Below are 20,462 nucleotides of genomic sequence, written 5' to 3' on the forward strand. Positions count from 1 at the left end.
TGAGGGAAGCTCACAAGAGAATTGGCTGGCTAAAGAAGATGAACAAGTTCCTGGTGAAAAAGGTGAAGGATCTTGCCGGTTCAGTGAAGGTAATGGGAGGTCAGATCAAGGAGTTGCAAGACAAGGCAAGCTGTGCCTCAGCTCCTACCTCGGCACAAGCACCTACATGGATAGGGAGAAGCAGACCACTAGGAGGAACTCGAGGACTGCCACCTCCGGAACCTCAAAGAGCATCATCATACGAGCCCCAAGCTGAGGAGGATATCACCCAACCAGAAGCATCGAGGAAAAGCCACTCTGACGCTTACCCAACACCTAATCCGATGGGGTACACGATGCACTATCCGATGCACCCATCGAGCACCCAATCGGTTGATTATGCTGGAATTTTTCCTCCACCGTACCAGATGCCATACACGATGCCGTACACGATGCACCCTGCGAGTGGATACACCGGTGATCATTCTGGGCCTCTTCCACCATTTCCATCCTACTACCCGATGCCCTACCCGATGAGCTACGCGATCCCACCCTCGATCAACACCTCGGATGCTGGTCCGAGCAAGTCGTCTGTACGCATATCTGAGCTCTCTGACAAGCAAACACCGGCACCTGCTGAAGCCGGAGATGACCCTGGCTATACGTTAGCAAGCATGGAGGCTGCTGCAACCTCCTTCTTCACCAACCCATGAGGTACCAATTTCATCCAACACTTGTATATAACATTGCATTTAGTTTCTTCTTATTTTGTGTGGTTCTTGGATTCTTTTCCAACTTTTATTTACACAGAGACTGTGTAATTTAAGTTTGGGGGAGGGTCCTAGAATGTATTTAACATTGTGTTTTATTTTCTTATTTTTATTATTTCAAATTTTTGCATGCGAGTTTTATTCATTTGAGTTTGCATCTATGTGCATTAAAAACCCAAAAAAAAATTTGAAAATTTTTGAAAAAAATAAAAAAAAATAAAAGAGTGTTCATGTAGTTGCATTTACATATTAGGATTGAGTCTAGTTTGTTTCATATAGGATTGTTGCATATGCATCTTAGGGGACAATGATTAAAACCACCTTGTTTAAAATCAAACCTTAGGATTGAAGCTATAGCCCTTAATCACAGTTCATTGTTGCTAGATCAGTCTTTGGAAAAAAATGAAAAATCTTTGCTTAGACCCTTTGTGTCGATTGAATGCTTCCTCCACTTGCTTGAACATTAGAACATCTCTATATTATTGGATTTAATTTGAACTTTAATTGTCTTGCTTATGGAACTTGAATACTTGCTCATGGTAACTCTAAACTCGGGTTAGCACTCCACTTTCTACCAATCTTTTCGTTTAACCCGATTCATTTGTCCTACCCATGAACCCAAACCTTTCTTTCAAACCTCGTTGTGAATTGTTGAGTGAGGCCTTTTTCATTGTGCTATAAATTGTGAAACTTTGAGAGTATTGAGAACGACAAAGAACTGCCTCTTGATTTAGCTAAGTTAGATTTGAACTAGCTAATAGATTCGGTTTTGAAAGATAGGTGGTTAGAATGTTTATTTGGGGATGGGTTGTGGAATATATAAAAAAAAAAGAGAAAAGTCCCTAAGGTTAGAATTAATTAGCTCTAAGTCTCTAACTAAAAAAAAAAAAAAAAAAAGTTCTTGCTATAGTCTCCTAGAAAAAAAAAAGAAAGAGAATATATGTATATTAGGAGTTTAGCAAAGAAACAAAAAAAAAAATTAAAAAAAAAAGAGAGATTAAGAGATAGAATTTTAAAGTCTAAAAGTCTAAACCTTAGGGAGTAAAAAAAAAAAGAGAGTTAAAATCAAGGGTATGGGTAGTTAAATTCTAGGAGGTTTAAATAAAAAAAAAAAAAATCATTATGAATGTATGAGAAAAGGGTAGATCATCAAGAGTTAAGCTTTGTATGCCCAAATTGTTCTCAGTCTTAGATAGTTTTCATGACTGTCTAGCATTCCAGTTTTTGAGAAAAACCACCTAAAGAATTTGCTTGAAACCACCTTATCAAAAAGCCTTACCCTTGAAACCGATTGTGCTTGATTCACCTTCCATTTGCAAGAATTCGCCAAACACTTAATTGAATGTGAAAGAGATGTTCCTTATCTTTAGTTGGAGGTTGAGCTAGATCGATACATGGCAATAAGCATAGAAAAATATTTGTAAGTATGTTGATTGATCTTAGCACCATTAAACTATCTTTAAGGACTATAGCTTGCATCCTTTGGTTAGCATCTTAAGGTTATGAGTCCCCACTTTCAAACCATACATTCTTACTTACTTGCTAGAGGACTAGCAAGATTTAAGTTTGGGGGTCTGATAACACTCTAATTTACATGTTTTTAGCATCCTTTTTGTCCATATTTTGCATTGTTCATACCTCTAACTTAGCATTTTTAGACCATTTACTATAGGAATCAAGTTTTAGAGCATTTAGGGTGTTGCATTTCTGCATTTGCATATATTGGATGAAAACAGGTGCTAAAGAGCCAAAAATGGGGGAAAACAAGGACAACTCGAGCATGTACCCGAAGGAGCCATCGAGCTACAAGAACAAGTCCGAACCCCAACATGATCGAAGAGGATCCAAGAGCGCGAAGAGCAACCCGAAGATCCACCCGAGGAGTTACCCGACTCAAGCCTCGTGTACCCCATCGAGTAGACCATCGGGCAGGTCTGGGAAGCTAGGTCAAATGGGTTTCCATATATAAACCCCCTCTTTCTCTAGCTCGCAAACGAGCATGCCGCAGACCCTCAAACCAGAGAGCGAGAGCTTCTGTGAGAGAACTGAGCGACTCAACATTTTCTTCTTGTTTTTGTACTTTTAATTTGTAGTTTTTCTTAGATCTTTTATCCCTACTCTTTTTTACTCTACTCTATCTTTTTAATAATGTCATTTCGTTTATTTCTATGGTTTTATCATTCGTTTCTATGTCCGAGTAGTGTAGCAAAGTTTCTAGGGATGGGATAGATGATTAGGTATTCTTGATCGGTTAGGATGCTTTAGTTGATTGTTATGATAGATAAATTTCCTTCTAGGTTGATGTTCTTAATGCGGTCAACAGACCGACAGGTTGAGACTAGATCTAGGGCGTTTATAATGCTACAGGCCGAAAGGAGTAGATAAAATGCTTGATTAGGTCAATGCTAGAGGTATACTTAACTTTGAGTGACAAAATCAGATAAGTCTAAGTATATTGACAAAAAAATGAATTGTTCTTAATGCCTGCTTGTTCATATTGCTAGTGCGACAGTGTGGTAGTATGTTCAAGGTTGATTGTTACTAGTGCGACAGTGTGGTGACAAGGTTTTAGAGGTCCATTGTCTAGGAAATAATTGCTTGAGGCATGTAAGGCATCCGTATTGGTCTAGAACACTTAGGATTCGATTACCCCCATCCTTAGGAACTTTCGTATTTCATTCCTTGCATTTTCCTTACTTACTCGACCACTTACCCGATCAGGTACACGATAACCTGCATCGAGTAATACCTCGAGCTGTTCATAGTTCACTTCCATACTCGATCACCCCACTCGATCATGTACTCGATTGCTTTCATCGAGTGCTTAGGTCATTTGGTTTGCTTGTCTATATTCTTTTACCTTGTTCATATTAGAACTGTTAGAACCAAACCCCCTAATTGCTTGGCTTGACTTGCTTGATTCTGATTGCATCCTATCTGTTAGCATAACAACCATTTGGATTGATAACTCTTTGTACTACAACTGCATAGGGAATTGATACCCTAGGTGAAAACCAGTTTATCATGCATGTTGTTGTGTTGATTGATTGTTTAGCTTCCGCTTGCTATCTCTGATAGTTGATAGCTTTATTGTTGTTGCTTGCATGTGTGATTGCTTGCTTTGTTGTTGCTTGCATGTGTGATTGCTTGCTTTGTTGTTGTTGGGAATTGGGGGGTTTAATTTATATGCTGGAATCTTGAGCTTACTAAGTAATCTTCGCGATTACTTACGGTTTGTGTTTGCTGTGCAGGAAACCCTAGAGGGAACTAATGGGCGTGATGAACGAGTAGGAAGCCGGAGTAGCTTGCGTGTCTATTGTAGAATAAAGTATGTTTTTGTATTTGAACTTTGGGCTGCATGCCTCAAACTTGAACTTTGGATCTTATGGTTCCGTTTGTAATAACTTTTCTTTTGATATTTAATAAATTCGGATTTATATTCGCATGAGACATGACTGATATAGGCCTAGTCCGGATCGGCTCAACGTCTAGAATGTCTCAAGGGTTGCAAAGCCTAAAAGATGTTCCATACGGAAAAGGAAACGCCACCGACGGACTGACTAAGGGTCCTGATGTGTTCTTGAACCTCGGCCGGCCTGTTGGTGAACGTTACCAAGTAGCGCACTGAGTAGTTTTGTGGCCGATTCGGTCATAGAGTGGTTCGGGGACGTTATAGTTATAGGCATCGTAATTGATTCATGTGTGGTTAAAGAGTCATGAGAAGCCTAAAAAGCCACAATTTATACCCATCAGCTATAATAGGTAACAATAAAAGTATAAGTCAGCTCCATTAAAACAAATTAAATTAAAATGACCAAACAAATTAAATTAGAATGGCTTCGTGAATGGATTTTCTTGAAGATAATACATATACAAAAATCAAAATAGTGACCTTCATTATTTTGTTTCCAGTAGTAGTAATAAACTAATAGCCAACGAACATTTTGGAACTACTAGCTAGCTTTATGACCAATATAAAGGTGGTTCCGAAGCCCGCCTTCTGGACTATAAAAACACGTACGGGAACAGAAACAACGATTAAATTAAAACATGTGATTAGATTACTTTATTCTTGTAAATGAAGAAAAAGGATTTAATATCTGAGGCCGTTATGAAGCAAATCAATGAGAACAGCCATTTCATGTTTCTTGAGCGAGAAGCCAACCTCCACACCGCCATTTCCATCTCTACTCTCCGCCAAGGAAATCGCTTCGCCTTGATCAATCGACACAACCACCACTTTCTCTGGTTTGCCCCACCCGAAATCCAACCCGTATACTCCAAACCGGGTGGATCCCGCAACAGTCAGAACCTGTGCTCCTTGTGGAAGAGTCATAAATGACCTTCCAAGCTCTGGGAACTTCCATGCTATACTCTCATCCAATGCCTCAACCGAATCACTAACCATTCTCGCAGCTGCTAAAAACCCTTCTTCACTCATAAAAGTCTCTGCCTTTAACGGCATTTTAAAAGAAAAAGCGACACAATTCCCGAAATAATTCGACGGCACCGGTGGATCCATGATACCTCGAAAATTCACCGCGAATAGGTACCCCACCGGTCTATTCGGATCACCGCCCCGAGCTTTGATCATACACGTCAAAACATATGAGTAAACAGTTACAAACGTCGATAAGCGAAGCTCCTTTGGTGATGGTGAAACAGAGGATTCTCTCTTAAGTTGTTCTCTAAGCTTTTGAATATCTTCTTTAGTGAGATTGAGCGTGTATCGGACGACGTCGGGACCAATCTCTGGTGACCACGTGAGCTTTAAACTCTTGGTATTTTCTGGTTCTTTACCGCCAGTGAGCATTTTGGTTCTTGAGTGCCAAATGTTCAAGACCTCTGTATCCATATCCGTCGGGCTTTTTATAACCGTACGATCATAATTTGGGATTAGATCCTCCGGTAGAGAAGAATCTTGATTTTTACATGCGTGCGCCCAAGATTTGAGAAACATGGTTGTTGTTTTTCCATCTAAAACGGCATGGTGTGCCTTTACGCCGATGCAAAACCCTTGGTTTGGAAATAACGTGACTTGAAACGACACGACGGAGGCTAAGTCGTCGGAGAAACGTAACCCGGGGACGAACGGGTGTAGCTCGGTGGTGGGGTATGTTTCGTTGCCGGTTAAACGTGAGAAATCGGCGTTTGACTCGGCGATGGTGAATGAAACGGCGTCCTTTGGAGAGTAGACGATGCTTGGTTTGGGGTCAAGTTGTTCCCATACGAGTTTGCCGGTGAGGGGGAGATAGTGAGAGACGGATGAGGAGAGAGAGGTTTTGAGGTTGGGGACGATGATTGCGTCGAAGAAATGTCGAGTTGCTTCGGTGAGTCGATAGAAGATGACTCGTTCGACTGGATGGATCTTGAACCAGAAAAGGTCGAAGAAGGTGAGAGGGAGAGTGAGTGACTCGGACGAGTCGGAGTTGGAAGGGGTGACTCGTGCCACCTCGATGATGTTAAGTGATGAAACCATTTCTTTGCTCTTTGCTCACCTCACCATTGTGTGTTGTGAGATACTTATCCGATGATGATATATATTTATATGTGTGTAATTGAACGATAGAAGAAAAATAAAAAGGTGGATAGGAGAATAAAGAGGAATTCAATTTTGGGTAGGTGCAATTCAATTTTGGGCCCTGTTCGTTTTTGGGTTGCTACTGTAGCGATTGCGACTGATTTTAAAATATCTTTTCTTTTGTAATTCTGAACTACTGTAAACGGTATAATTATAAATGATGTAAATTCCCAATTAGTTAGGTCAGAAAAGAAGATGAAGGGTTCTGTAATTTTTATGTCTCGAACTTTCTTTATCTGATTTCAACAATGGTGACTTAATTATAAAAAAAGTAGCAACAGTCCTAGTTCAGATCATGTCTTGGGTTTTATCGCTGGTTTTCTCGGCGATTCCAAACTCTTAAATTCTAGTCGCAGCAATAAAAATTGAAGGAGAGATGAAGAGAGAGAAATGAAAAGAAAAGAAAAGGTATTTTGCATATATATGAAGTCTTATCGATATTCAGAAAAGATCAATGAGATTCACTAAAAATCCAGCCTCACCTTCTCGTTAGTTCTATAGCATGCATCAAGCTTCAAGCTTTAGATGAACTTGTCTGCTCCACAGTTTGATTGTCAATCATCTACACGGATCGAAGCTGAAGCTGAAGCCGATGCAAGAAGATATGCTAGCATCTGGCAACAATGTAACGGGAATAGAGTTGAGTTCCAATCCAAGGGATTATAAGCCTAGCGCACTAAACTTTAGTGGATCGCTAGATTGGTAACATCAATGATATGTCACTAAACAGAGACAAATACTGAAGTATGTACATGAATCAGATACAATCAGCTCAAATGATGAAACCAGTCACATATTTGGTTATATACTTTGAGACTTCAAGTATCATTGAGATGTTTTATTCTATGAAATATCATAATATCTTTGGTAAACTTCTTATGAAAGCGAAAAGGTAAGGTTAGGTAACACATAAGAGGATCAAATTTACAAGGATGAAGTCTATCAGTATTCAGAAAAGACCAATGAGATTTACTAGACAAATCCAGCCTCACCTTCTCGCTAGTTCTATAGCATCAAGTATCAGACTCTGGTTAACCATTTGATTGATTTAAAAAGCAGAGAGTTTTTCAATCAAAGAGAGGCAGAAGGAACATACTCGATCAAGACCAAATTCCAAGGAATGCCGCAGGTTATATCGGTGATCTCCGGATGCTAGTAGATAGTAGGTATACTGAAAGCATGAAGACGTTCTGGTGCTACAAGGCTGTGTTGTAGGACTCTGGAAGATGTTTACACGTCTTGGAGGAGTCACGGATATTGGATGACGTGGCAATATTTTTGAAGGCTTGTTAATTAGAGGACAAGATATTATCATATTCACTAGAAGATTTGGACTTATCCTTGTTTAGGAAAGTAGGTCATAGGAGGGTTCCTATATATTGTGTTATTAGGCCAAACATGTTGTTTGGCCGTTCAAGAAGAATTTTAGAGAACTAAGCGAGAAAGCTTTTAGGGTTTTTAGGGATTTTGGTTAGATTAAGAATTGGTCAGTGGCAAGTCGTGTTGACTGTGTGTAAATCTGATTAAACATATCTTGTAAGATTGTTTAAGTGATTCTTAATAAGAAAAGAAGTTCTTTTCAATATTGGCTGCATCTTTGTTTTTACAATTGGTATCAGAGCAGTCAACCGACGAGAGCTCTATACTCGCTACAGGTTGAGATCTTGGGATAATGATGCAGTCGGGTAATGAGTTGATGATGCTTCAAAGGGCTGTGATCTTGGATGAACAAAGCTATGGTCGTTGGAAGGTCTGCATGGTTCAGTTGATCCGTAATCTTGGTGAGGATGCTTGGACGGCTGTTGAAGAAGGCTGGGAGCCTCCATATGAGAAAACCGAAGCTGGTGACAATATAACTAATCCTAAGGCACGCTGGACAGTGGAAGAAAAAAACTTGTCTAAATACAATGCTAGGGCTCTTAATGTTATCTTTGGTGCTATTGATGATGATGACTTTAAGCTTGTTCAAGGTTGTGAGTCAGCTAAAGAAGCTTGGGATATTCTGCAGAAGACTCATGAAGGAAACTCAAGTGTCAAAAGAACAAGATTGGATCAGCTTTCTTCTCAATTTGAAGTCCTAAGGATGGATCCAGAAGAGACAATCTCTCAGTTCAGTGCTAAAATGAGTTCTATTGCCAATGAAGCTAAGAATCTTGGTAAAACATACAAGAATACCAAGTTGATTAAAAAATTAATTAGGTGTCTGCCATCTAAGTATGCAGCACACAAAGCTGTCATGAGAGTCTCTGGAAACACTGATACTTTGAGATTTGAAGATCTGGTTGGTATGTTGAAGTCAGAAGAGATGGAGGTTGCTGAAGAACAGAGAATTCATGACAAAGGGATTGCATTCAAGGTAGATGACACAAACGACCAGCTGAAAGAGATAAAAGATAACATGTCCTTGATGGCAAGAAACTTTGGAAAAGCTCTCAAGCGTGTTGAAAAAGGACAGGGACGAGAATTAGCATGTTGGAATCGAAGTGCTACAGGGAGGTCTTGTTCTACGCCAAATGTATCTGAGAAAGAAAAAGCTAATCGGAGAAAAGAGATTCAATGTCTTGAATGTGGTGGTGTTGGTCATTACAAACTTGAGTGTCCAATGGTTAAGCGCAAGGAGATGAAGTGCTTTGAATGTAAAGGGATTGGACATTTAAAATTTGAATGCCCAAACATGGTGAAAGGAAAGAATAAGGCATATGTTAGCTTTAGTGATTCAGAATCAGAGAGTGATGGGGATGAAGAAGATGGACGAATGTTGAATCTTTTTGCATACAGTGCTAAAAGTGATGATATAGCTGATGAAAGCTCAGATGATGATGATGAAGAATCAATTTCAAAAGAGAGCTATTGTATTTTGTATGACAATTGGGTTCAGTTGTGTAATGAAAAGCTGTTACTTGTCAAGGAAAAACTAAAATTGGAAGCCAAGGTCAATATGCTAGAAGAAGAATGTAAGTCTGAAGTTACAACTTGTAAGGAGCTACTTCCTGCTGAAAAGGAGTCGCTTGAGAGAAAGTTGAGAAATCTTCAAGAACTCTATGGTTTGGAGAAGGAAAGATCAACAAGCCTTGAAAGGGAGCTGAATGAGAATCACAAGAAGATTAGGATGTTGAATAATGGTGGCAAGAAGCTTGATGAGATACTATCTATGGGAATTGTAGGATCTCAACATCAAGGTCTGGGTTATCATAAAGAGGAGACTGTTGAGCTGTTGTCTCGTGATAAATCAGTAAGTTTCATTAAGAGCAATGTAAATCATGAAGCTGAGTCAAGTATTCTGGAAAAAGTGGTACAACAGAAGGTCTCTGTAGCACCAACCCAGAACACACGACATCAACATATATCTTCTCGTGAGCAAAAAGGTTGGACTAAATCCAAGCGAGGACGAAGGGTTCATGAATGCTTTCATTGTGGTAAAAGTGGTCATGTGAGATCTTTCTGTTACAAGTTTAAGAACAAGATCAAGGAGCTTTGGATGGCAAGAAAGTGTTTTATTGATCCCTTTCATTTTTCTAGAGTCTGGGTGGCTAAAAAGGATTTGTACAATAAAAATTTCGAGAATGATGAGACAAAGTATGATCAAGGTTGCAAAGAGTCTGAGGAAATCAACCTATGCTGCAATCTCTCGAAGATAATCACTGAAGAAGATGTTGGAGTTGAACCTGAGGTTCTACAGAAGCATGTTGCAGAACCACCTGTACAAGAAAAAGTCACAACTGAATCAACAAGATCCAATAGTAATGATTGGAATGATGAATCATCAGGAGTCTTAGCTATATCTAAACAGTTGCAAGGTCATAAGAATCAGTCTGCTGCAGTTGCATTTGTTGAGCAAACCGTTCGTTATGTTCAGCTGAATTCTCAAGGAGTGCCACAACATTTTTTTTGTTTCACAGGTTGAACCTAAGAACATTATAAAAGCTCTTGAGGATTATTTTTGGTACAAGGCATGATAGGAAGCTTGTTGTGTCTCCCTGCATATATGTCTTCATCCTTGTTTTTATATGAATGTGCACTCACGCTGGGGGAGTATGATGAGATGGTGATATTGGTGATGATAGTGATGTTGTGGCTGAATGTGGTTGAGGCTTATGGTTTTGAAAGATTCTAGTAATATGCACATCTAGAGCTTGAGTTGTCACATTCAGATAAAAAGGGGGAGAATGAAAGCATGAAGACGTTCTGGTGCTACAAGGCTGTGTTGTAGGACTCTGGAAGATGTTTACGCGTCTTGGAGGAGTCACGGATATTGGATGACGTGGCAATATTTTTGAAGGCTTGTTAATTAGAGGACAAGATATTATCATATTCACTAGAAGATTTGGACTTATCCTTGTTTAGGAAAGTAGGTCATAGGAGGGTTCCTATATATTGTGTTATTAGGCCAAACATGTTGTTTGGCCGTTCAAGAAGAATTTTAGAGAACTAAGCGAGAAAGCTTTTAGGGTTTTTAGGGATTTTGGTTAGATTAAGAATTGGTCAGTGGCAAGTCGTGTTGACTATGTGTAAATCTGATTAAACATATCTTGTAAGATTGTTTAAGTGATTCTTAATAAGAAAAGAAGTTCTTTTCAATATTGGCTGCATCTTTGTTTTTACATATACAAGATCACATATCATAAACCCTGAGTAGACAAAACCAATCACAGAACCTGCAACCAAAAATGCAAAGAAAAACACAAGAATAAATCAACTCTAGAGAAAACATTTACAGGAAATTTTAGCAGTTTAAAAAGTAATCCAAAGAAAATGTTATGATTTAGCAAGAACGTGAGATTATGGTAAACTGTATTTCGCGGCTTTTTTTGTCAAGTCCGAGAAAACCCGACCCACACAGATACCCGGAAACCCGGACAGCTTCAAACGGAAAACGATGTTGCAGATACGTAAAAAAAAAGAAAAACAGAATAAACCCATCAACCAGTAAAAGCCCAGCCCAAACCAGATTACTGTTTTCATAAAAAGTATACTTTCTTTCTTTGTAGCTGGATATATATTGTCTTTTTTTTTTATAGGGTTTGTTTAATTGAGTAGGAATTAGTTTATATCTCACTGCTCCAGCTCCCAAAACTCTTGCCGGAAAAGAAATCGGCGGTCTCCATGGCCAGTTCTAGCAAGAAATCGGCCGTGAAAGTTAACTTATTGGGTTTGTTTTCTGTGGCTCTGAGCTCTTTTATCTAATGTTTTATTATACTTGGCTGAAGAAGAAGAGGTTGTTGATTTTGGTTTTCGCTGCTCTTCTTTCTCTCATTCAGGTAAGCGAAACCCTGATGATGATAATTTGGAGACAAAACCGTTTCTGAAGAAACATAAGGAAACATCCGAAGAGAAGGTAACCTAAGTTATAATTTTTTTTTTGTTGTTCCTTCTCTCGTATGTCTAATTAAGCATCCTGTGCTAACACACTTGGCTGTTCTGTTCGATTCAGGAAGCTGCCGTGACAAAAAAGACGCTCTTTATGGGCCATATCTGTCCCCAAACTAATATATCAGATATGTAAGTAGCAGCTCTGTTTCTGTAGCTCCTTCGATAATCTCCTTCCACTTTCGAGCAAGACTGATAGTTTTAATTTTTCTCCACCTTTGACAGCATCGATTTCTTCAAAGATGTTGTAAAAGTTGTCCGTGTTAGACTTTTTGTAACCGCCAAGCATTCTCATATGTGTTGTGGCCTTGTTGAGTTTTCTTCTACTAACGAAGCAAAGAAGGTAAAGACTAGTTTATTATAGTTATGACTTATGATGAATAACAAAAACAAAAAGAAAAATTATTTAAGTGAGTCATTTGAAAAACATACGAATGCTGATTAAATCTCTTCTTACTGTGTAGGCGGTGGAAAAGAAGAATGGTGAATATTTGCATGATTATCGGATTCATCTTAAAGTGCATAAAAAAAATCCAAACATTGGACGACCTAAGTAAATTGACTTTCCATGTTTTGGAGATTTGTTTTCTCTATCTTATTTGCTAGAGTTGTTTTGATGCCATTACACAAGACTTAACACTTTTATTTTTTTTTGTTAATTGTAGGTTTTGCATAGATCACACGGTTTGGTAAGTCATTTTAACTATTTGCCTCTTGAGTTTGTTATCTCTCTAAGATCACCTTGGGTGAAGTTTTTGGTATGCATGAAGAAGAGATCACTAGTTTTTATTTATTTATTTTTTCAGCTACAAAGACTACCTTCGACCAGAGAGCCTTCCGGTAGAAGATAGTGAGGCAGTGAAAGGACTTGATGAAACTCCCGATTTTGTTGAGGTACATGTTCTTACTATGATCTTTAAAATATGTCACACTCAGAAGAAAACGCTCAGCGTTTAATAACACAAATGTTGCCACAAAGTCGAAAGATGACTTATTTTTTTGTTAATGCAAATTTTTTCCTTCTTAGAGTCGTTCTAACACAATTGGCTGTTCAATTCAGGAAGTACTCTTTGTTGCTAATATCTCTCCCCAAACTAAACTATTTCATATGTAAGTGGCACCTTAATTAAATTTCCACTTTCCTTGTCGGAGCAAGTTTTCCAGGACTGATATTTTATCCTCCACTTTTACAGCAAAGATTTCTTCAAAGATGTTGGAGAAGTTGTTCGTGTTCGACTTATTGTAAACCACGAGGGTAAGCATGTAGGTTATGGCTTTGTTGACTTTGCTTATGCTAACGAAGCAAAGAAGGTGAGAGTAGTTAGTTTTCTAGTAATGATGAAAAGTGTTTTAAGTGGTCATTTGAGAAGTATGTAAAATATATACAAGTAGTTGTTTGAAAGTACATTTGCTGATTGAATCTTTTGTACTGTAGGCGCTGGAAAAGAAGAATGGTGAATATTTGCATGATCATAAGATTTTTCTTGAAGTGGCTAAGACAGCTCCACCACGACCCAAGTAAACTGATTTTACATGTTATGGAGTTATTATTGCTAGAGTTTTTTATACCATTACAGAAGACTAACGCTATTATTTTTTGGTAATTAGGTACAACCTTGCAGAGAAGCTATGGTAAGGGATTAACTATTTGCATTTTGAGTGTTGTTATCAAGAGCACATTGGTTGTAGTTTTTGGTATACATGGAGCGATCACTAGGGTTTTTTATGATTTTTCAGTTACGAAGACTACCTTCGACGACAGAACCTTCTGATAAAAGAAGATGGGACAGCAGTGGAAGGACTTGATGAAACTCCCAATTTTGTTGAGGTACCTGTTCTTACTATCTTCAAATTATGTCAGGCTCAGACATTTGATAACAGAACTGTTGCCACATAGTCTTAAGATGACTCTACTTTTTGTTGTTATGCAGTTTAAGTAACCTTTCTCCTTAGAGTCTTGCTAACACACTTGACTTTTAATTTCAGGCAGTTGCTGTGAGAAACAAGACACTCTTTGTTTCCCATATCTCTCGCAAAGCTAATATATCACATATGTAAGTAGCATCTTTAATTTTTTTCTTTCGTTCTTGGAGAAAGTTTATCATGACTAATAATTTATTCTCCGTTTTTACAGCATCAATTTCTTCAAAGATGTTGGAGAAGTTGTTCATGTTCGTCTTACTGTAGACTACACGGGCAAGCATGTGGGCGATGGCTTTGTTGAGTTCGCTTCTGCTAATGAAGCAGAGACGGTGAGAGTAGTTATTGTAGTGATGAAAAGGAGTGTATACTTATGATGAAAATTATACGATTGCTGATTTAATATTTTTATACTGTAGGCACTGGAAAAGAAGAATGGTGAATATTTGCAAGATCGTAAGATTTTTCTTGATGTGGCTAAAAAAGCCCCATACCCTCTACGGCCCAAGTAAGTTGATTTAGTTGTAACTTATGGCTGGAGTTTTGATGCTCTTACAGAAGACTAAAGCTATTATTTTGGTTAATTGTAGGTATTGCATAGATCACAAGGTTTGGTAAGGAATTTAACTATTTGCATCTTGAGTGTTGTTATCAAGAGCACATTGGGTGAAGTTTTTGGTATCCATGGACATGGAAAGATCACAAGGGTTTTTTGATATTGAAGGTATGAAGACTACCTTCGAAGAGAAAGCCTTCTGATAGAGGAAGATGAGGCAGTGGAAGGACAGGATGAACTTCTCGATTATATTGAGGTACATGTTCTTATTATCTTCAAAATATGTGACTATGTCGAGGTCAGAAGAAATGCTTAGGAGTTTAATAACAGAACTGTTGCCACAAAGTTGAAAGGTGATTTATTTTTATGCAATTGAATTCAGGAAGTTGCTGCAACAAGAAAGACGATCTTTATTGCCAATATCTCTTGCGAAACTAGTATACCAATGCTGTAAGTAGCACCTTTATTCCTCGTTCGTTCTTGAAGCAAGTTTTTCATGATTTATCTCTTATTCTGCACTTTTTCAGCCTTCGTTTCTTCAAAAATGTTGGACGAGTTGTTCTTCTTCGACTTATTGTAGACCACAGGGGTGAGGATGTGGGTTGTGGCTTTGTTGAGTTCGTTTCTGCTAACGAAGCAGAGAAGGTTAGAGTAGTTTGTTTATAGTAACGATGAAAAGTATTTAAGTAGTCATTTGAAGATAAAAAGTAGCATATGAAAAATATACAAGAAGTTATTTGGAAGTAGGATTGCTGATTAAATGTTTTATACACTGTAGGCGCTGCGAATAATACATGATAAAGAGTTTGGTCTTGAGGTGGCTGACCATATCTAACCCAAAGAAATGAATTAGATATGGTCGGAATCGTTTTGTCTCTAGTTCACCGGTGATGTTGAGGAGAGATTGAGCGGCGAGGCTTTCTCAACTAGAAAAGGGTTTTTGATGCAACGTAATTTTTATGGCTTAAACCGAAACCCTCAAGGGAGACGAAACAGTGATCAAAGAAATAAGAGCCAAGGCGTTTTGTGTTCCATTAAAAATGTTCGTTTAGTAATTTTTTTAACTTTAGCTATATGATAGCAGATTAGTGAAACTTCTGTTGATAACTTACATACAAGTACAACACTATGAAAACTCTCTGATGCCAAGAGTTTCCCATACACTGGCGAGGACGGTTCATGCTGCTTTAAAGAAGTACTCGATAGCTTCATTGTACCGATCCATGACAACGTTGTGGAGGAGGTGAACAGGTTCCAGGAGATTCGAGTAGCTACCCAAAACGTCACGAGTCAAAGGAGGAGTGTCCTCGTCTTTTGACCAAGCGTGCTGAGCCACAGACAGTCCGCTCAGGCAGTAACATGTGTGGTAGAAGTCAGGGGGTTTTCTTGGCTTGTCTCTAAATCCACCGTCAGGCATCTGGGCATACAAGTATGTTGTGTGTGCGTGTGTTATAAATATAAAAACTTGTCGGGAAGTGTAGGTCTGGTGTTCAAGAAACTAAGAACTGACCTTAGAACATAAGAGTACATATCTCTGCAAGCCGAGGCTATCAAAAACTGGTTGCACTCTCCTGTTAATGTATATGGATGTATGATGGACTCCGTGTCCATTCACTGAACCTGAAGATATAAGCTAACCAAAATTCAGTTGTGCTTTGGATTAACAGATGGACTGAGGGAATGAGAAAGTCGAGTGCATACCTTCATCACTGTCCTCCTCATCAGAATCATCATCATCATCACTGTCTTCAGGATCATGATGGTCCTCGTGATCTTCATCTGTCCCTTGTGATATATGTGATGATCCATGATGTACCAGATCATGCGCTGAATAGAATCTCTGTAGTAGAACACAAGGTGCTGCCTGTTTAACACATACCATTCAAAAAAGAACAACGAGAATGAGTGGAGGACAATTCTGAAATAGGATATATAATCATCGAAAAAGAATGAATATACAATGTCACAAAAGAGAATTAGAAAGTTGACCTGCCAAAAAGTGTAGCAACCATCGACCAATTTGTTGGTCCTACCTTGGAATCCCATTTCTACTCCTTGTCGATGTACAGCCCAGTTCTAGAATCATAGAGAAATTAGTTTGCAAGAAAAGTATCTCTACCAAGGTACTCCATTAATAATCGCTGAACAGCATTGTAGTTACCATTAGTGAATCCAAATTCAAACGGTCAACCTCATTGATCAGAATCATAGTAGCCAACCCACAGTAAGTGTTCCTAAATAATAAATTCCCTTAGTAACAAATCAATATTTCAGGATATAAACTTTACTTCATTGAAGCAAGTAGAAGACCGTACCCACCATGAGCTTCAGAGCCAGGTTCACCTCCAATCCCGCCTTCATAAGTTTGGCAACTGCTCAAAGAAAGTGATTTAAAATAGCTTTACAAGGGAAATAAATAAATCATGAACTTGCAAGATAAAAAGTGATACAAAAAAGCTACCTCAAGATGTAATCTCCAAGGCCCCGGGTGAGTTCATCATCCATAATATTTAAGATGCTCGCAACCTGCATCACAAGAAAAGTCAAACATATCAGGGAGAAAACCAGCCATAGGATGCAAGACTCGTAAGTATCAATACGAGTCATCTCTCAGCAAAGTATCTGCTGGGCGCAAGTGTGCAAATAATAGATAGTTAAAAGTATCCTAATGTTACGTTTAAGCCATAAAACTGGAATAAACATAGCATTATGGGTCCTGAGTATGTTAATCTTATTCAGCCTATAAAGTTTGGTGTCCGCAAGAAGTTAAGAATTGGTAAACTCACCGAAATAGCAGTGTAGCACGCTCGAACATCCATTTCTCCCATATCATGCATCCTACAATCAGTGAGAGAGTCAGAATTTAGCACCAAGACTACAATCAGTGAGAAAAATTGCATAAATAGAAAAGTAGACAAGCACAAATTGAAGAATCAATATGACAGAGACAATACCAACGATAAGAATGCATAAAGTGTGCTGTCAGTAAAAATGAAGCTTTTAAAAAGTTCAAGCAGAAAAAGAATCAAACCTGAAACCTCCACTTCTATCCTTCATTCGTCTTAAGAAACAGGACATTTTTTCTCTGAAAAGTACGAGTCACATGTAAGTCTCTTCTATAGGAAGCATCAGTTGTCTCCTATTGAAAAGAAACTGACCATAAAAAAAAGAAGAAGAAGGAATGCACCACCTATTAATCGAAGAAAGGGCTTTGTCACCTCCTATAGTAACCAGTGCATTCACTGCAGCGTAAGTGGTTGCAAGATGTGGAAGCTGGGAAGAAAAGATCTCCGTTACTAGTGGAAGACAGAGAGAGAGCAAAAAAACGGAAATTGAAAAAACGCAGGCTAAATTATATATCCTAACTTTATGTGCCATGTAGCCCATGTCTTTGCAGAACCAAACTTAAACTTAAACTACTTGTGCTGATTCAACTTAAGGCATCACAATCAAACAATGAGATGATGCATCAACAAAGTACACCCAAAGAGATGGGGCAGAATAAAACGACCTGGTCTCAAATTCTAGTCTTTATCTTAATGAAATGAAAGTGATCCACACAGTTTAAAGAAACAGGCATATACTTACTTGGCCAGGACCACCACCGTATCCACCATCAGAGCCCTGAAAAGAGACGTGTGAAAGAAAACTAAGTACGAATTGAACGTTTACAGATAACAATAATAGGAATGGGGACAAAAGCTTGAACTGAAGGAGAAGAAAAACAAGAAGAATAGAAATATAGCCTAACCTGGCAGCGTCCAAGAAACTCGATGGCATTGTTTTCTAATTCATCATCCACAGACTCTCCAAGCAAAGCTATTGAATGAAGAATCCAGTAACAAAGCCAAGGTCGACTGTTCCAAAAACAAAGAATCCAAACTCAAACTTAATCTCTTGGCATTATAAAACCCATACAAACTCATACATCTCTCAAACCCCAAAAATATGTGCAAAAACGCCATAAGAAACACCCAAATCATCTCGAAGAGGACACAGTGACTGGCTTAAATGAAAAGAATTCAAAGAACATAAACTTTTGAACCTACAAATTCTAGCCATTGAACACAACAACAAGCCGTCATTATTCACTTACTTAGCATCTAAGGACGAAAACTCCCGACCTAGCTGCCTTAAGCCTTTCATCAGATAATCCAACTGCTTATCTCGCTGAATCTCCATCCTATGAACAACAACAACAACAACTTCTTCCATCAGTATGATTCATTCCACACTTCAAAACGCTACTATAAACTCATCAGATCATGAATAAAGAACTCGAAAATCAAAATCAAATCGGCGAGCTTACTTACATGGATTTCTGAGTAGAAACGTCGCTGGCCTCGAAGTAACCATAGTATCCGAACACATCGTTCTCCACCAGAAACTGCTCGCGTTGACTCACGGTTAAGATCGGAAGCTCTTCCATCGCCCTCCGCCGCGTCCGAGCCAGATTCGTCGATTGAGTCCACTCCGGGTCAAGTCTGATCCCTATCACGCTTTAAAACGCTCGAGCGTCTCCATATAACTGGGCTGGGCCTTCTTAAATGCCAATTAGGTCCCGGTTTTATGCCGGTTCGGTTTGGTTTAAGGGTATCGAAATTAATATGACTAAATTAAATTTGAGACGAGAAAGGTAATTTTTGTGTCCTTCGGGAGACTATGGTTTCGTCAGCCAAATCAGTTCAAATCATTCATATACGGCTGGCTCTCTTTACTTCGGTAATAAATAAAGGCAGATGATGATTTTAACACCAAACCATTCATAGTTAAGCGTACTATAACTTATATTCACACAAACGAAAGACCAAAGTAACAAAAATAAGTTGCACTGTATCAAACAGGTTATATTAATTAGAAACACCAAAGAGCTTCTTCTATCGGTCGTCGTCGTCAAAAACTAATGTCTCGGTCTTGAGTTGCCAATACTTCTTTTTTACTTTGGTGAAAGAAGTGAAAGACTGAGTCAACCCAAATAAAATTGCGACTAATGGTTTCGCAAATCAAATTTCTGTCCCTCGGGAGATAATGGTTTCGTCAACCAAATTTGTTCAAACAGCTCTTTATTATTAGGTAATAATGAAGGCAGATTATGATTTAACACTAAACCATTCAAAATTAAGCATATATTCAGAAAAAAACGAAGTAGTAAAAAAAAAAGTTGCATTGTATCACACAAGTTAGAAACACCAAAGAGCTTCATATTCTTCTATCAGTCGTTGAAACCGAAGATAATCTTCTTACCGCAGAATCCGCCCATCATAGGTACCTCATGTTTCTTCAGATTCGATTTGGTCTCCAAATCATCTTCTTCTCCACCTTCATCTTCTTCTTTTCCTTCTTCTTCTTCTTTTATCAGAAGGCTTTCTACCTTCGACCTGGAATATCAAAAAACCCTTGTTATCTATCTCTCCATGTATACCAAAAACGTCACACAAAACTCAGAAGGCAAATTGTTGGATATGACTTGAATTGGATTGGGCCCATAAATTTAGGCCCAATCAGATTAGGGTTTACTAGGGTTTTATCTTCCTATATATACTCTTGTTAACCTAGCCTCCATGCATTCTGAAATCTCTGTACTTTCTCCAGTAATAAAATCTGTCTCTTTGCCCGTGGATATAGCCAACAGAAAGTGTTGGTGAACCACGTTAAATCTGTGTCTTGTTCTTTACGTTTCTATTATCTTGCTCACATCTATTATAACACAAATAGTTAAATCCATTACCAAAGCTTCTCTGCAAGGTTGTACCTAATTACCATGGAATAGTGTGGGTGAATGGTGTGGTGGTTTTGCAGTATGCATTGGGCGTTGTTCGGCGCAGTTGGCAGAGCTTTGGGGAGTCTACTGCGGGTTGAGCTTTGCTTGGGAGGCAAAGGTTACGCGCATGGAGGTGGAGGTGGATTCGAAACTGGTGGTTGGTTATCTTACGACAGGGATAGGAGACTCCCATCCTCTGTCCTTCCTTCCTGGTACGGCTGTGTCATGGCTTCCTCACGAGGGACTGGATAGTCAGCTTTTGTCACATGTATAGGGAAGCTAACCATCTTGGTTCCACAGTTTGTTGATGGTATGTTACGTGCGGATGCTGCTGGTCATTCGTGCTAGAGACATATTCGTGTGTAATTGTTTTTTGTTCTTTTAATAAAATCTGGGGTAATACCCGGGTCGTTTACCAAAAAATAAAAATGAATTGCACTGTATCACAAGTTAGAAACACCAAAGAGCTTCTTCTATCAGTTGTCGTCAAATTAATGTCTCGGTCTTTAGTTACCTAATGACTCGGTC

General features: G+C 38.7%; 2 protein-coding genes and 1 pseudogene across 5 annotated transcripts; 1 reads left to right on the forward strand and 2 right to left on the reverse strand.

Moving 5' to 3' along the window:
• Positions 1-4,773: 4,773 nt before the first annotated feature.
• Positions 4,774-6,313, reverse strand: LOC104732805 (phenolic glucoside malonyltransferase 1 pseudogene; annotated as a pseudogene). The gene has a single exon (XR_015574240.1). The product of XR_015574240.1 is annotated as a phenolic glucoside malonyltransferase 1 pseudogene (transcript).
• A 5,007-nt stretch (positions 6,314-11,320) lies between these two features.
• LOC104732807 (polyadenylate-binding protein 2) lies at positions 11,321-15,267 on the forward strand. 2 transcript variants are annotated; one of them, XM_019234054.2, is made up of 20 exons: positions 11,321-11,479; positions 11,589-11,665; positions 11,762-11,829; positions 11,923-12,040; positions 12,162-12,250; positions 12,363-12,386; positions 12,504-12,591; positions 12,758-12,807; positions 12,891-13,008; positions 13,133-13,215; positions 13,306-13,329; positions 13,435-13,525; positions 13,684-13,751; positions 13,832-13,949; positions 14,037-14,125; positions 14,208-14,231; positions 14,342-14,429; positions 14,556-14,623; positions 14,701-14,818; positions 14,952-15,267. In XM_019234054.2, the coding sequence occupies exons 1-20, from the start codon at positions 11,434-11,436 to the stop codon at positions 15,006-15,008; spliced, it is 1,506 nt and encodes a 501-aa protein (XP_019089599.2). In that variant the 5' UTR covers positions 11,321-11,433; the 3' UTR covers positions 15,009-15,267. The 2 variants fall into 2 exon arrangements, 1 of the variants encoding a protein (XP_019089599.2); XR_015574241.1 differs by lacking the exon at positions 14,208-14,231 and having other exon boundaries at positions 14,037-14,141; positions 14,316-14,429.
• LOC104732806 (protein farnesyltransferase subunit beta) lies at positions 15,182-18,713 on the reverse strand. 2 transcript variants are annotated; one of them, XR_015574242.1, is made up of 14 exons: positions 18,487-18,708; positions 18,270-18,356; positions 17,925-18,030; positions 17,762-17,797; positions 17,364-17,446; positions 17,205-17,258; positions 16,960-17,011; positions 16,635-16,699; positions 16,493-16,545; positions 16,335-16,407; positions 16,163-16,249; positions 15,875-16,037; positions 15,684-15,793; positions 15,182-15,590 (listed from the first exon to the last, which is right to left on the reverse strand). XR_015574242.1 is itself a non-coding variant. In XM_010452389.2 (14 exons), exons 1-14 carry the CDS (start codon positions 18,600-18,602, stop codon positions 15,351-15,353), a joined length of 1,329 nt encoding a protein of 442 aa, XP_010450691.2. In that variant the 5' UTR covers positions 18,603-18,713; the 3' UTR covers positions 15,182-15,350. The 2 variants fall into 2 exon arrangements, 1 of the variants encoding a protein (XP_010450691.2); XM_010452389.2 differs by having other exon boundaries at positions 16,489-16,545; positions 18,487-18,713.
• Between the last annotated feature and the right edge of the window lie 1,749 nt (positions 18,714-20,462).

Source organism: Camelina sativa, chromosome 12, assembly GCF_030686135.1.
Source record: "Camelina sativa cultivar CO46 ecotype springtype chromosome 12, ASM3068613v1".
NCBI classification, from domain to species: domain Eukaryota; kingdom Viridiplantae; phylum Streptophyta; class Magnoliopsida; order Brassicales; family Brassicaceae; genus Camelina; species Camelina sativa.